Here is a 14786-nt window from a genome sequence, read left to right on the forward strand (position 1 = left end):
TCCTCCAAACACAACGAGTTGAGTTTTTACCAAAAAGTTATATTTTGGTTTCATCTGACCATATGACATTCTCCCAATCCTCTTCTGGATCATCCAAATGCACTCTAGCAAACTTCAGACGGGCCTGGACATGTACTGGCTTAAGCAGGGGGACACGTCTCGCACTGCAGGATTTGAGTCCCTGGCGGCGTAGTGTGTTACTGATGGTAGGCTTTGTTACTTTGGTCCCAGCTCTCTGCAGGTCATTCACTAGGTCCCCCCGTGTGGTTCGGGATTTTTGCTCACCGTTCTTGTGATCACTTTGACTCCACGGGGTGAGATCTTGCGTGGAGCCCCAGATCGAGGGAGATTATCAGTGGTCTTGTATGTCTTCCATTTCCTAATAATTGCTCCCACAGTTGATTTCTTCAAACCAAGCTGCTTACCTATTGCAGATTCAGTCTTCCCAGCCTGGTGCAGGTCTACAATTTTGTTTCTGGTGTCCTTTGACAGCTCTTTGGTCTTGGCCATAGTGGAGTTTGGAGTGTGACTGTTTGAGGTTGTGGACAGGTGTCTTTTATACTGATAACAAGTTCAAACAGGTGCCATTAATACAGGTAATGAGTGGAGGACAGAGGAGCCTCTTAAAGAAGAAGTTACAGGTCTGTGAGAGCCAGAAATCTTGCTTGTTTGTAGGTGACCAAATACTTATTTTCCACCATAATTTGCAAATAAATTCATAAAAAATCCTACAATGTGATTTTCTGGAAAAGAAATGCTCAATTTGTCTGTCATAGTTGACGTGTACCTATGATGAAAATTACAGGCCTCTCTCATCTTTTTAAGTGGGAGAACTTGCACAATTGGTGGCTGACTAAATACATTTTTTCCCACTGTAGTGTGGACCTGTGAACATCAATAAAGACCATGGCATGAAGCTGGATAATTACACTCTTAGAAAAAAGGTGCTATATAGAACCTAAAAGGGTTCTTCTGCTGTCCCCATAGGAGAGCCCTTTGAATAACCCTTTTTGGTTCCAGGTAGAACCCTTTTGGTTCCAAGTAGAACCCTTTTGAGTTCCATGTAGAACCCTTTACACAGAGGGTTCTACATGGAACCCAAATGAGTTCTACCTGGAACCAAAAAGGGTTCTACCTGGAACCAAAAAGGGTTCTCCTATGAGGATAGCCGAAGAACCGTTTTGGAACCCTTTTTCTAAGAGTGTAGGGTTCATCAGTGAGGTACGAATGACTCATATCAAAGTCGGTCAGTCACAGAGGAGTCAGGCTATCTTTAACCTGGTTTACCATGGATCTAGTGTCTTCTATCAAGTCCTACATGCAGGCTGCTTTGAACCCATTTTAGTATCGTTACATCAATCATGTGTAGTATGTGTTGAAAAACCTTTTAACAATTCTGTATAGACCCCTTTCTGTGTTTGCAAACATTGGCGCATGAGGGCGATGCACGCAAGTTGGTGGCAGAAGAAGGGGGAGTTCTTATAGAACACCAGCAAAAAAAGCCTCTATTTAAATGTTGCTTATGAGTGCATTTCACACTACTTTTGGATTATAATTGGATTTTAAGGCTCGTATGAATGTCCTGCTTAATATAATGTTTGCGTCATCATCGCAAATCATCTGCATTATACTTAAAAAACACTTCGACTTCAACCAGTAAAATGGCTCTTTGGATAGCTTTTGCTACGGCCTATATCAATGAGTGTTAGCATTCTAGCTAACAACTGCTGCATCTAAAATAGTTATAATGCAAAGATCACTACCAAATACAATCTTAGCGACTGTTCAAGCAAAAATCTAAACACCATTGTAAGCGTATGAGAACCCCAAAAAGTTATTTTGTTTAGAAGTAATACAAATGAAAATCTAGGTTATGTTGAATGGGCGCAGATGGCGTTGGATATCTTGCTGCAGCCAAGAGTCACGTGCATCTGTACATGGCGTCAGTGTGTCGTTTACTAGAAAAGGGTCAATTACAGCATGTAGGTGGAGGGAACTATATTGATGATGGAGATTTGAGAATGTTCTTTGGTTGATAGACAGTTGTCTCTATTAGTCACAGAGATATCGTTACAGAGATATCGTAACAAAGATATCGTTACAGAGATATCGTTACAGAGATATATCGTCGCAGAGATATCGTTACAGAGATAACGTTACAGAGATATCGTCACAGAGATATCATTACAGAGATATCGTTACAGAGATATTTTCACAAAGATATCGCTACAGAGATATCGGCACAGAGATATCGGCACAGAGATATCGGCACAGAGATATCGTTACAGAGATATCGTTACAGAGATATTTTCACAGAGATATCGCTACAGAGATATCTTCGCAGAGATATCGTCACATAGATATCGTTACATAGATATCGTTACAGAGATATCGTTGCAGAGATATCTTCACAGAGATATTATTACAGAGATATTTTCACTGAAATATCGCAACAGAAATATCTTCACAGAGATATCGTCACAGAGATATCGTTACAGAGATATTGTTACAGAGATATCGTTGCAGAGATATCTTCACAGAGATATCATTACAGAGATATCTTCACAGAGATATCGTTACAGAGATATCTTCACAGCGGAAATGGAGGAAAACTAGACTCCCTGCGGACCTGGCATCTTTTCACTCCCTCCTCTCTACATTTTCTTCATCTGTTTCTGCTGCTAAAGCCACTTTCTACCACTCTAAATTCCAAGCATCTGCCTCTAACCTTAGGAATCTCTTTGCCACCTTCTCCTCCCTGCTGAATCCTCCTCCCCCCTCCCTCTCTGTGGATGACTTCGTCAACCATTTTGAAAAGAAGGTTGACGACATCCGATCCTCATTTGTTAAGTCAAATGACACTGCTGGTCCTGCTCACACTGCCCTACCCTATGTTTTGACTTCTTTCTCCCCTCTCTCTCCAGATGAAATCTTGCGACTTGTGACGGCCGGCCGCCCGCCCAACAACCTGCCCGCTTGACTCTATCCCCTCCTCTCTTCTCCAGACCATCTCCGGTGACCTTCTCCCTTACCTCACCTCACTCATCAACTCATCCTTGACTGCTGGCTATGTCCCTTCTGTCTTCAAGAGAGCGAGAGTTGCACCCCTTCTCAAAAACCAACACTCGATCCCTCTGATGTCAACAACTACAGACCAGTAGCCCTTCTTTCTTTTCTCTCCAAAACTCTTGAGCATGCCGTCTCTAGTCAACTCTCTTGCTATCTCTCTCAGAATAACCTTGATCCAAACCAGTCAGGTTTCAAGACTGGTCATTCAACTGAGACTGCTCTTCTCTGTGTCACGGAGGCTCTCCGCACTGCTAAAGCTAACTCTCTCTCCTCTGCTCTTGTCCTTCTAGACCTGTCTTCTGCCTTTGATACTGTGAACCATCAGATCCTCCTCTCCACCCTCTCCGAGTTGGGCATCTCCGGCGCAGCTCACTCTTGGATTGCGTCCTACCTGACCGGTCGCTCCTACCAAGTGGCGTGGCGAGAATCTGTCTCCGCACCACGTGCTCTCACCACTGGTGTCCCCCAGGCTCAGTTCTAGGCCCTCTCCTATTCTCGATATACACCAAGTCACTTGGCTCTGTCATATCCTCACATGGCCTCTCCTATCATTGCTACGCAGACAACACACAACTAATCTTCTCCTTTCCCCCTTCTGATAACCAGGTGGCGAATCGCATCTCTGCATGTCTGGCAGACATATCAGTGTGGATGACGAATCACCACCTCAAGCTGAACCTCGGCAAGACGGAGCTGCTCTTCCTCCCGGGGAAGGACTGCCCGTTCCATGATCTCGCCATCACAGTTGACAACTCCGTTGTGTCCTCCTCCCAGAGTGCGAAGAGCCTTGGCGTGACCCTGGACATCACCCTGTCGTTCTCCGCTAACATCAAGGTGGTGACCCGATCCTGTAGGTTCATGCTCTACAACATTCGGAGAGTACGACCCTGCCTTACACAGGAAGCGGCACAGGTCCTAATCCAGGCACTTGACATCTCCCGTCTGGATTACTGCAACTCGCTGTTGGCTGGGCTCCCTGCCTGTGCCATTAAACCCCTACAACTCATCCAGAATGCCGCAGCCCGTCTGGTGTTCAACCTTCCAAAGTTCTCTCATGTCACCCCGCTCCTCCACACACTCCACTGGCTTCCAGTTGAAGCTCGCATCTGCTACAAGACCATGGTGCTTGCCTACGGAGCTGTGAGGGGAACGGCACCTCCGTACCGTCAGGCTCTGATCAGTCCCTACACCCAAACGAGGGCATTGCGTTCATCCACATCTGGCCTGCTGGCCCCCCTACTGCGGAAGCACAGTTCCCGCTCAGCCCAGTCAAAACTGTTCGCTGCTCTGGCACCCCAATGGTGGAACAAGCTCCTTCACGACGCTAGGACAGCAGAGTCACTCACCACCTTCTGGAGACACTTGAAACCCCACCTCTTTAAGGAATACCTGGGATAGGATAAAGTAATCCTTCTACCCCCCCCCCACCCCCAAAAAAAAAAACTCACTTAACCCTAATTGCTCCTGTAAGTCGCTCTGGATAAGAGCGTCTGCTAAATGACTAAAATGTAAATGTAAAATGTAAAGGTAGACATCAAAAATTCTAGCCCTTTGGGTCCTGCCATAGAGTTACATTAGAAGTGCCCTTCCAAGAAGGCTCAAGGTCATTGGCCACAGATAAAATGACATCAAATCACGTTAATATGTACAGTAGCTTTGATTGGACTGATCATGTCAACATCTTACTTTCAAAATCTTTGTGTTGTCGATCAAACATTAGTGTGGGTTGTTTTCCATTTTCTGTTTTTTTCCCCCAACGTGTGTCAGCACCATAGATGGTTCCACCATGGACAGAGCCACCGTTCTGCCACTCAGCCATGATGGTGGACGCTATCAACCCAATGATGCCAAGAAAGGCCTCTCAGACCTACCAGATCATTGGTGATGAATTTGTCTATGCCAGCTTCAATACTTAATGGGTTTACTGTCCTCCCTGGGAGGAAGCCTCACCTTTACCACCTCAGCAGGGAGGCTTTTTCACCTTGACAAGTTCACCATTCAACTCAACCTGGCAGCCATGTAAAAATTCCTCCCTAATTCAGAGGTCCATATGGGTAAGTACAGTATGTAAAAACCACAAAGCATGACAGCTCATGGGAGGATGACAGGTTCCTTCCATTTCAATTCCAGAAAGTAAACCCAATTTCAATTCGGAATTTCAGTGTACTTCCTGAATTGACTGGAATTTAAATGGGATTGACCCCAACCCTGTACATTTTACATTTTAGTCATTTAGTAGACACTCTTATCCAGAGCGACTTACAGTTAGTGAGCGCATACACTTTTTTTTTCTCATACTGTTCCCCCGTGGGAAACGAACCCACAACCCTGGCATTGCAAACGCCATGCTCTACCAACTGAGCTACACGTGACCACTGCTACAATATGATGAAGAGCAACTGTAAATTACTTGATTGCATTTCTAAACACATTATAGATGAATACATTGATTAATTGAACACTATAGAGATATCTAGATTAATAGCCTAATAGATTATGCAAAATGACTGGGTGAGTCATTTATAAATCAGCCCCGTGGAGAGTTCCACCCTGGACAGCACACCTGCAGCTCTATCATAGAGCTTGTCTTCTTCTCCTCCTCTTCTTCTTCTTCTTCTTCTTCTTCTTCTTCTTCTTCTTCTTCTTCTTCTTCTTCTTCTTCTTCTTCTTCTTCTGATTGAGGCCATTGTCTTATGTCAGGTAGAGCGATGATTCCGCGCAATCTGAATCGTCGCGCTACCTGACATGAGACAATGGCCTCAATTATTGTCGAAGACAATGGATTGAGGCCTGCTCAATACAACTCTTTAGGAGATGAGACAGTGTTCCTTTGTTTTGATCCTGACTCAAGAGTCCTTGGAGAGCTTTTAAATTCATCATCAACAGGCTATTATAACAGTTTCACTGTTTGAGTAAGAAACGTTTTGTTCTGAGGAGTATTTCTGTCTGTAATAAAGCCCTTTTGTGGGGAAAAACTAATTCTGATTGGCTGGGCCTGGCTCCCCAGTGGGTGGGCCCCTGCCCAGTCATGTGCAATCCATAGATTAGGGCCTAATGGATTTATTTTAATTTACTGACTTCCTTATATGAACTGTAACTCAGCAAAACTTTGAAATTGTTGCATGTTGCGTTTATATTTTTGTTGAATATAGTTTCAGACAAATGGCTACTTTGTATTACAATAGACTAGCCCACACAAGAGGATCAGCAATCAAAATGGGCTGTCAATCATAACAATTAGTGTTTCTTATGTCCCCATCTAATGAAACATTAAGTGGTTTGAAATGAAGTTTCTATTCATTTATTCCCATTGTAGACTGTTGTATCAGAGATAGTGAGAGAGAGAGAGAGAGAGAGAGAGAGAGAGAGAGAGAGAGAGAGAGAGAGAGAGAGAGAGAGAGGGAGAGAGAGAGAGAGGGAGGGAGAGAGAGAGAGAGAGAGAGAGAGAGAGAGAGAGAGAGAATTCTATATGGTACATCGGGATGCAGTTTGACCACATTATTTTCACATTATTTGAAGCCTACTATTTTCAGCAAGGACACGTTGTGCGCGACATTGCAATAAAAACCTTACACAGCTAAGGAAATTGCATCATTACCTCGAGAGTGTTTATCGTTTTTTTACCAGGATGACTGCGAATTGCACAAGCTACTACAGCGCAGAAAATGCTTTTGTGAATGGCTTTTCTTGCCCTAAAGCGGGAGGCGATGCGCGCGCGGTATTCTGCTGCGGATTTAACGATATAAAGTATTGCTGTGATGATCCCAACAGTTTTTTCCCCTACGAGTATGCATACATGTGGTGGCTTAGGTAAGGAGTTTTTACGTATCTTTGATTTGATGTTATACCAATTCATCCGTTTTATTTTGCCAAATAGCATTACCTTTATCTTGGGGAAATCTCATTCACTGCACACACAGCACAAACGCTACTAAGTAAAGATAATGCAGTGTTTGATCACTGGACTTTTTAGTTTGTATAATGTTTGATATTGTGATGATGCACACCTGTTATAGGTTACAGTAGGCCACTGTATATTGAGGGAATCTGATGCAAGGTGAAAAGTACCTAAATTAAATGTGAAAATGAAAACAGAAAAAGTGTACATTTCCCCCCCACAATACTCAATACTGTATCCAGGGGCGGACTGGGACCAGAAATCGGCCCTGGTATTTCTAACATACCGGCCCATGTTTTTCCTCGAGGCCCCCATTAATAGCAAAATAATGGCCCAAATGGACCAGCCCATCTGACATTTGCCCGAAATGCTGGATGGCCAGTCCGCCCCTGACTGTATCACCCCAAGAGAGTGCAACCTATTATCTGTCTTCCCCATCACCTCCCTCTCTGCTCTCCCCTGCCTTTCCCTCTCTGTCTTCCCCATCACCTCTCTCTGCTCTCCCCTGCCTTTCCCTCTCTGTCTATCCCATCACCTCTCTCTCTGCTCTCCCCTGCCTTTCCCTCTCTGTCTTCCCCATCATCTCTCTGCTCTCCCCTGCCTTTCCCTCTCTGTCTATCCCATCACCTCTCTCTGCTCTCCCCTGCCTTTCCCTCTCTGTCTTCCCTATCACCTCTCTCTCCGCTCTCCCCTGCCTTTCCCTCTCTGTCTTCCCCATCACCTCTCTCTCCTCTCTCCCCTGCCTTTCCTGCCATGTCTTCCCCATCACCTCTCTCTCCTCTCTCCCCTGCCTTTCCTGCCATGTCTTCCCCATCATCTCTCTCTCTGCTCTCCCCTGCCTTTCCCTCCATGTCTTCCCCATCATCTCTCTCTCTGCTCTCCCCTGCCTTTCCCTCTCTGTCTTCCCCATCACCTCTCTCTCTGCTCTCCCCTGCTTTTCCCTCTCTGTCTATCCCATCACCTCTCTCTGCTCTCCCCGGCCTTTCCCCTTTCTTTCTCTTGCTAATTTTTCACATTCTTCTCTCTCCCTCGCTCCCCACTCTCTTTCACCTTCTCTGTCCATCGCTCTCTCCCGCACTTCCCCTAATCTCTTTCTCTCCTATCCCTATCTGTCTCTGCCTCTTTTTCTCCATCTCTCTCCTTCTCTCTCCATCTCTCTCCATCTCTCTCCATCCCCGTCCCTTTCCCCCTACACACCATCCTCTTTCTCTGCCCCCTGTTCCTCCATCTCTCAGTGTCGGGGCCCTGATAGGTCTGTCCATAGCAGCAGTGGTCCTCCTGGCCTTCCTCATCACAGTCTGTGTCCTCTGCTACCTCTTCATCGCCACCAAGCCCAGTCGCCTTGACAATGGCCTGCCACTCCGAGCACCAGGTGGGTAACATCTGGCCAGAGGTGGGCTAAGGTCTTGAAACATAATCTAAAGGTGTTGGATGGGAAACATACAGTGCCATCGGAAAGTATTCAGACCCCTTAACTTTTTCCACATTTTGTTACGTTACAGCCTTATTCTAAAATGGATTAAATATTATTTTATCTCAGTAATCTACCCACAATACCCCATAATGATAAAGCAAAAACGTTTTCTTTTTTTTCTTTTTGCAAATTTATTACAAATAAAAAACTGAAATACCTTATTTACAGACCCTTTGCTATGAGACTCGAAATGGAGCTCAGGTGCATCCTGTTTCCATTGATCATCCTTGAGATGGTTCTACAACTTGATTGGAGTCCACCTGTGGTAAATTCAATTGATTGGACATGATTTGGAAAGGCACACAGCTGTCTATATAAGGTCCCACAGTTGACATTGCATGTCAAATCAAATCAATTTTTATTTGTCACATGCACCGAATACAACAGGTGTAGACCTTACAGTGAAATGCTTACCTACAAGCCCTTAACCAACAATGCAGTTTTAAGAAAGAATACCTAAAAAATAAATAAATAAAAGTAACAAATAATTAAAGAGCAGCAGTAAAATAACAGTAGCGAGGCTATATACAGGGGGTACCGGTACCGAGTCAATGTGCGGGGGCACCGGTTAGTCAAGGTAATTGAGGTAATATATACATGTAGGTAGAGTTATTAAAGCAGGGACTGGGAGACTAGTCAGGATCGAGGCGAAGATGAACGGAGCAAAGTACAGAGAGATCCTTGATGAAAACTTGCTCCAGAGCGCTCAGGACCTCAGACTGGGGCGAAGGTTCACCTTCCAACAGGACAATGACCCTAAGCACACAGCCAAGACAACGCAGGAGTGGCTATGGGACAAGTCTCTGAATGTCCTTGAGTGGCCCAGCTAGAGTCCGGACTTTAACCCAATCGAACATCTCTGGAAAGACCTGAAAATAGCTGTGCAGCAACGCTCCCCATCCAACCTGACAGAGCTTGAGAGGATCTGCAGAGAAGAATGGGAGAAAATCCCCAAATACAGGTGTGCCAAGCTTGTAGTGTCATACACAAGAAGACTCAATGCTGTAATCGCTGCCAAAGTTGCTTCAACAAAGTACTGAATAAAGGGTCTGAATACTTATGTAAATGTATTATTTCCGTTTTTTATTTTTAATAAATTAGCAACAATTTCTAAAACCCTGTTTTTACTTTGTCATTATGGGGTATATTGTGTAGATTGATGAGGGGGAAAAAAAACAATTTAATCAATTTTAGAATAAGGCTGTAACTTAACAAAATGTGGAAAAAGTCAAGGGGGCTGAATACTTTCCGAAGGCACTGTAAATATGATATTGTATAGAAAATACACAAACCTTCATTTTAGGGCTATCGCGGATACAAGTCAGTTGACCCTTATCACACCAGGCACCTTGATGAAAGCCCCCAACATAAGGAAATTAAAAGTGTCTTTCTTCTGGAACCAGGTTACATGTTCCTCAGTACACAAACAATATAATAATGAGTCATACCGAGCGGTGCTGGGCCCAGTCAGGTCTTTGACACATTCGCCCTCTCCCCTGCTGAAAGATCAGCCACAAAAATGTTGGCACCATTGTAACAGGTTGTAATCAAGCCCTGGTCTCCAGCATGGGAACAGGAAGAGGAATACTTGGTGGCTAGGTATTCTCAGGTAGGAATATTCCAAATCTTGGCTCTGACACACACACATACACACACACACATACACACAAACGCAAGCATTGCAGGTCCATCAACCCATCTAAATACCTCTCACACCCTACAGTAACCTGTGGATCATGGAAACCTTCATAAACCGGTGGAACGTTTGTTCAGAAGCTGTTTATCGACACTTTATAGTGTCCTGTAATGATTCGTTTGAAGTGAGACACCTTCGGTCATTCATAACACATCCATAAAGACTCTATATAGTGTGACAGTGTACTTACTTTGAAGTCAGACACCTTTTTTTCATTCATAACACCCTACATAGACATGAGGCAAATGTAGTAAAACACTTAAGGAATTATCACTGTCAGCTAAAACAAATAAATGTTCAAGACAAGTTTAAACCAAACATTTCCTTTTATTTGTACATGTTAAACCCCTTCTCATTAATACTCCACCTTATCACCCTCTCTATCCCTAACACATGGGATGTCAAATTAAAACGTTAGAACAATACAAATACATTAAAGTTAAAAAAAAGTCCAGCAATGCAATTACACTGAACATTACACAGGGCTGTGAACAGTGTAGCTTGACCCTGAGCTGGCCGACAAACGGTTCTGGCCTCTCTTCCTGCTGGAGGCACTGCATGTTGGTTCCAACCTTCAAAGTAACAACAAAGAAAGTTAGCAGGCCTGTTAGGAAAAGCCTTTGTCACATCACCTGGATAAGGGCATTTCTGTGCTGCACTGATAGGACAGGTTGACTGCATTGTCAGTGGTGGAAAAAGTACCCAATTGTCATAATTGAGTAAAAGTAAAGATACCTTAATAGGAAATTACACAAGTAACAGTGAAAGTCACCCAGTAAAATACTACTTGAGTAAAAGTCTAAAAGTATTTGGTTTTAAATATACTTAAGTATCAAAAGTAAATGTAATTGCAAAAATGTACTTTAGTATCAAAAGTAAAAGTATAAATCATTTCACATTCCTTATATTAAGCAAACCAGATGGCACAATTGTTCGTGTTTTTCTCATTTGCGGATAGCCAGGGGCACACTCCAACCCTCAGACATAATTCAGAAACAAAGCATTTGTGTTTAGTGAGTCCGCCAGATCAGAAGCAGTAGAGATGACCAGGGATGTTCTCTTGATAAGTGCGTGAATTGGACCATTTCTGTCCTGCTAAGCATTCAAAATGTTATGAGTCCTTTTGGGTGTCAGGGAAAATGTATGGAGTAAAAAGTACATAATCTTCTTTAGGAATGTAGTGAAGTAAAAGTTGTCAGAAATAGAAATAGTAAAGTCAAGTACAGATACCCCAAAAAACTACTTAAGTAGTACTTAAAAGTATTTTTACCTAAGTACTTTACACCACTGTGCATTGTAGAAATTGACCTATTATATGTTATTATTTAGCCTGTATACTTACAGGTTGTATATAAGGGAGTCGAAAAATTTCTCCATCTATTCTATATGAAGATGGAGGCAGGACGGCAGGCACCACCTTCAGGCCAAATGAGTCTACAGGGGAAAACATCAACTTATTGATGTGATCAGGAAAACGTATTGGATCAGGACATTATGTCAAATTCCTTTAGAACAAATAATGTGGCCTGGTATGTTTTTCAGGTTGTCTTACCATTAGAAGTGTTTAAGCATCCTCTGCCAGGCCACTTGCCCTCTTCTCCTCCTATGGAGGAGAAAAACTCACGTCTGATGCCACTACGTCACAGGTCACCCCTGAGGAAACACTAAAGATACATATTTTTTAACAATCTCCAAGAGTGAAGAGATGGCTGCTCAAAAATAAACTTAAACCATTACATTAAATGTCTTAAATGACAGGTCTCTGTCTGAACTAACCTGTCAGCAATGTCAGCAATCAGTTCAGCAGTCTGGGGATGAAGTTGTTGAGGAACGGAATGAGGTAGAGGAGGACATCTCAAGCACTTGGGTTGTGGGGACAGCTCGGTGCTCAGTGCCTTCCTTGGCTATCTTCCTAGAGAGCTTATTAAACAGAGATAAGAGTCAAGGCAACATAACATGAGAACCAATGCAAAGCAATACAAAACAATTAGGCCTAGACCTAGCTAGGTAACTGGTTTCTGACCTAGATTCACCATAAATATATCTTAATCAGGACCTGATTTTCCACTCTGTTGTCCTGCACAAACAGTGTCTGTAATAAAAAAAATGATTATTAGTTAGCTAGAGACAACCTAGTCCTCTTTCATTTACACATCTCATGACGTGGCTATGAGACGTGGCTATGAGATATAATGTAGTAAAGGGTATTTTTATTTAGTGGAGCCTGCTAGCTAGCTAGATACATTTCGTATCGGGATAGCTAGCGTATGCTGCTAACGTTAGCTAGCTATCTATCACAGCAGTTGCTGTGAAGTCACCAAAATGATTTGAAATAACGATTGAGGTAGCCATGTAATCTAGCTAAACACTTAACTAATTGAAATTACCATAAAAATAGCTTAGTTTAACCGTTTTTTTTAACAGTGGCACCACAAGTGGGCATTTGATTTGCGAACTCCAACACATGTGCGCTACAGAAACACTTCAAAAATATAAACTATTGGAACCAAGACTTAAAAATAACTGATGTTGGCACAAGAAGAAGGGAATGTTGGAACATAACTAACGAAATTACAGTTAACGAAAATGCATGCCTAATCCAGTATAAACAAATGTATATAATTTATTATACAAGAAACAAAATTCACAAATTCTACAGCACAACAGCACAAGTGTAAAACTAACAATGGCTCAATAATCCATGCCTTCTGGGAATGTTATGAAGTCCAAAAGCATATTTCAAGACATGGAATATAAGGGTGCAGTGAGATACCCGATGGGTTGGACGATACTTTTCTTGTCAATCATCTTGAAAAAAAACATATACTCGACACAATGGAAAGGTCAAATGCTTTATTATCTAAATGTTGAAAGTGCGTGGGGCGATGGAGAGAAACAAAATGGTGCAGTTTGAGGCCATGTGGCGAAGAGTGATACGGGCAATGGAGATGGGGGTGTGAGCAGGTGGGTCTGGGCAGGTGTGATGTCGTTAATGTTTTTGTGTGTCTGTATGCTGTCGTTTGTATGTGTAATTAAACACTGCTAACCAAACAGTGCTAGGTGCATGTGCACTTGAATTTAAGGGTAACTACACTAAAAAAATTCAACATTTCTTAGATTTTTCCCAGACCTCAAAACTGGTCTCCTGATGTGGTTTAAGCATTGTTGTGATCATAGAACATCCAATTCTGTTTTTTTTTCTTTTTTAAATGTGTGGTTTTGAGAGCGAAAGCCAGAAAAAACAGGAGGAAATCAGATACCCGGAAAAACAAAACCAAGAAAATTTCATTTTGGAGAAAAAATATGAATTAGGCAACAAACAAAATAAATCTGATTTTAAAAGCCCCTACCAACATTTGAAAGTGTTTTGCTGTGCATGACTGCACTTTATAGTGTGTCATCCTAGAGCACAGCATTTTGGTGAAGGTTGAGGTCAGGTCCAATATTGACTAAATTATTATATTATATTATATTCACTATGCACCCAAGAGGGAAAGAAGTTGGGCCATCCTAGAAATGTTTGAATTTAGAGTAATATAATATAATATATGCCATTTAGCAGACGCTTTTGTCCAAAGCAATTTACAGTCATGCGTGTATATGTAACCGGTGAGAAACAGCTCGCTCTGAGACCTTGAAGTAGTTTCCTTGTGGAGCGATAGGTAACAATGCTTTGTGGGTGACTGTTGTCGATGTGTTCAGAGGGTCCCTGGTTAGAGTCCAGGTTGGGGCAAGGAGAGGGACGGAAGCAATATGTTTACACATACACTTTTAGGTATGGGTGGTCCCAGGAATCGAACCCACTATCCTGGCGTTGCAATGATCTACCAACATGCATGACAAGCTTATAGATGCTTGTGAAGCCTCAATTTAATATGATTTATAAAGCCTTTATTAAGCGGTGCTTATGTCACCGTTTATAAAACACAGGGTTATGTCACATTTGATATAGTGGGTTATGTCACACAGTTATGCCACATTAATGAACCCTTTATAGAGCATGACATATGGTTATAGATGATTTGTAACACATTTATGTAGTGCTTATGAAGGCTTTATAAAGCCTTTATAAGCTGCACTTCATTTAAAGTGGGACCAAATTGGTCAACTGTAATCCAATAACAGTTGCGTAATGACAAGCATTATAGGCAATGTTATATACCAGAGCAAATCAATGCACCCAAATGTCAAGACAATGTCAAGAAGTCGGCCAATCAGAGCACTTACATAGCTAGAGTTCCCTTGGCTAATCACGTCGAGAGAAAGTGCAAGTGTTATTGGATTACAATTTCATAATTTTAACAGATTTATATCCGGAAAATAGCGTGATATACAGGTAACACATCTGAGGTCAGTTTGACTTGAAAAACATTTCTGCCCGCGATACTGACGGCTATATCGGTCCACTAATACAGGACTAGTAAAAGCCCAGTGCACTACTTTTGTGGGAGAAAAAAATATTTAACAAAAATAAATAAATATATATATATATATATTATTTTTTTATTCAGATTTTTCAGGGGGTGCTGCAGCATTTTCAGAAACCCTACTTCCCACGGCTATGTGTGTGTATGTGTGTGTGTGTTAGGGTTGAATAGGGTGAGATTCCCTTACAAAACCAGTTTAAATCTGGCTTCTCTACAGCCTCT

The 14786-nt window shown here is 42.5% G+C and overlaps 1 protein-coding gene and 1 long non-coding RNA gene across 2 annotated transcripts; one reads left to right on the plus strand and one right to left on the minus strand.

Moving 5' to 3' along the window:
* Nucleotides 1–6697: 6697 nt before the first annotated feature.
* LOC121581672 (protein shisa-like-2A) lies at nt 6698–8347 on the plus strand. Its single transcript, XM_041897156.1, has 2 exons — nt 6698–6879; nt 8203–8347. Exons 1-2 carry the CDS (start codon nt 6698–6700, stop codon nt 8345–8347), a joined length of 327 nt encoding a protein of 108 aa, XP_041753090.1.
* Nucleotides 8348–10469: 2122 nt separating this feature from the next.
* LOC121581428 lies at nt 10470–12782 on the minus strand. Its single transcript, XR_006003205.1, has 4 exons — nt 11914–12782; nt 11690–11801; nt 11480–11571; nt 10470–10709 (listed from the first exon to the last, which is right to left on the minus strand). It is a non-coding gene; the product is annotated as an uncharacterized LOC121581428 (long non-coding RNA).
* Nucleotides 12783–14786: the final 2004 nt, after the last annotated feature.

The sequence above is a fragment of the Coregonus clupeaformis genome, chromosome 14 (genome assembly GCF_020615455.1).
Source record: "Coregonus clupeaformis isolate EN_2021a chromosome 14, ASM2061545v1, whole genome shotgun sequence".
NCBI lineage: Eukaryota > Metazoa > Chordata > Actinopteri > Salmoniformes > Salmonidae > Coregonus > Coregonus clupeaformis.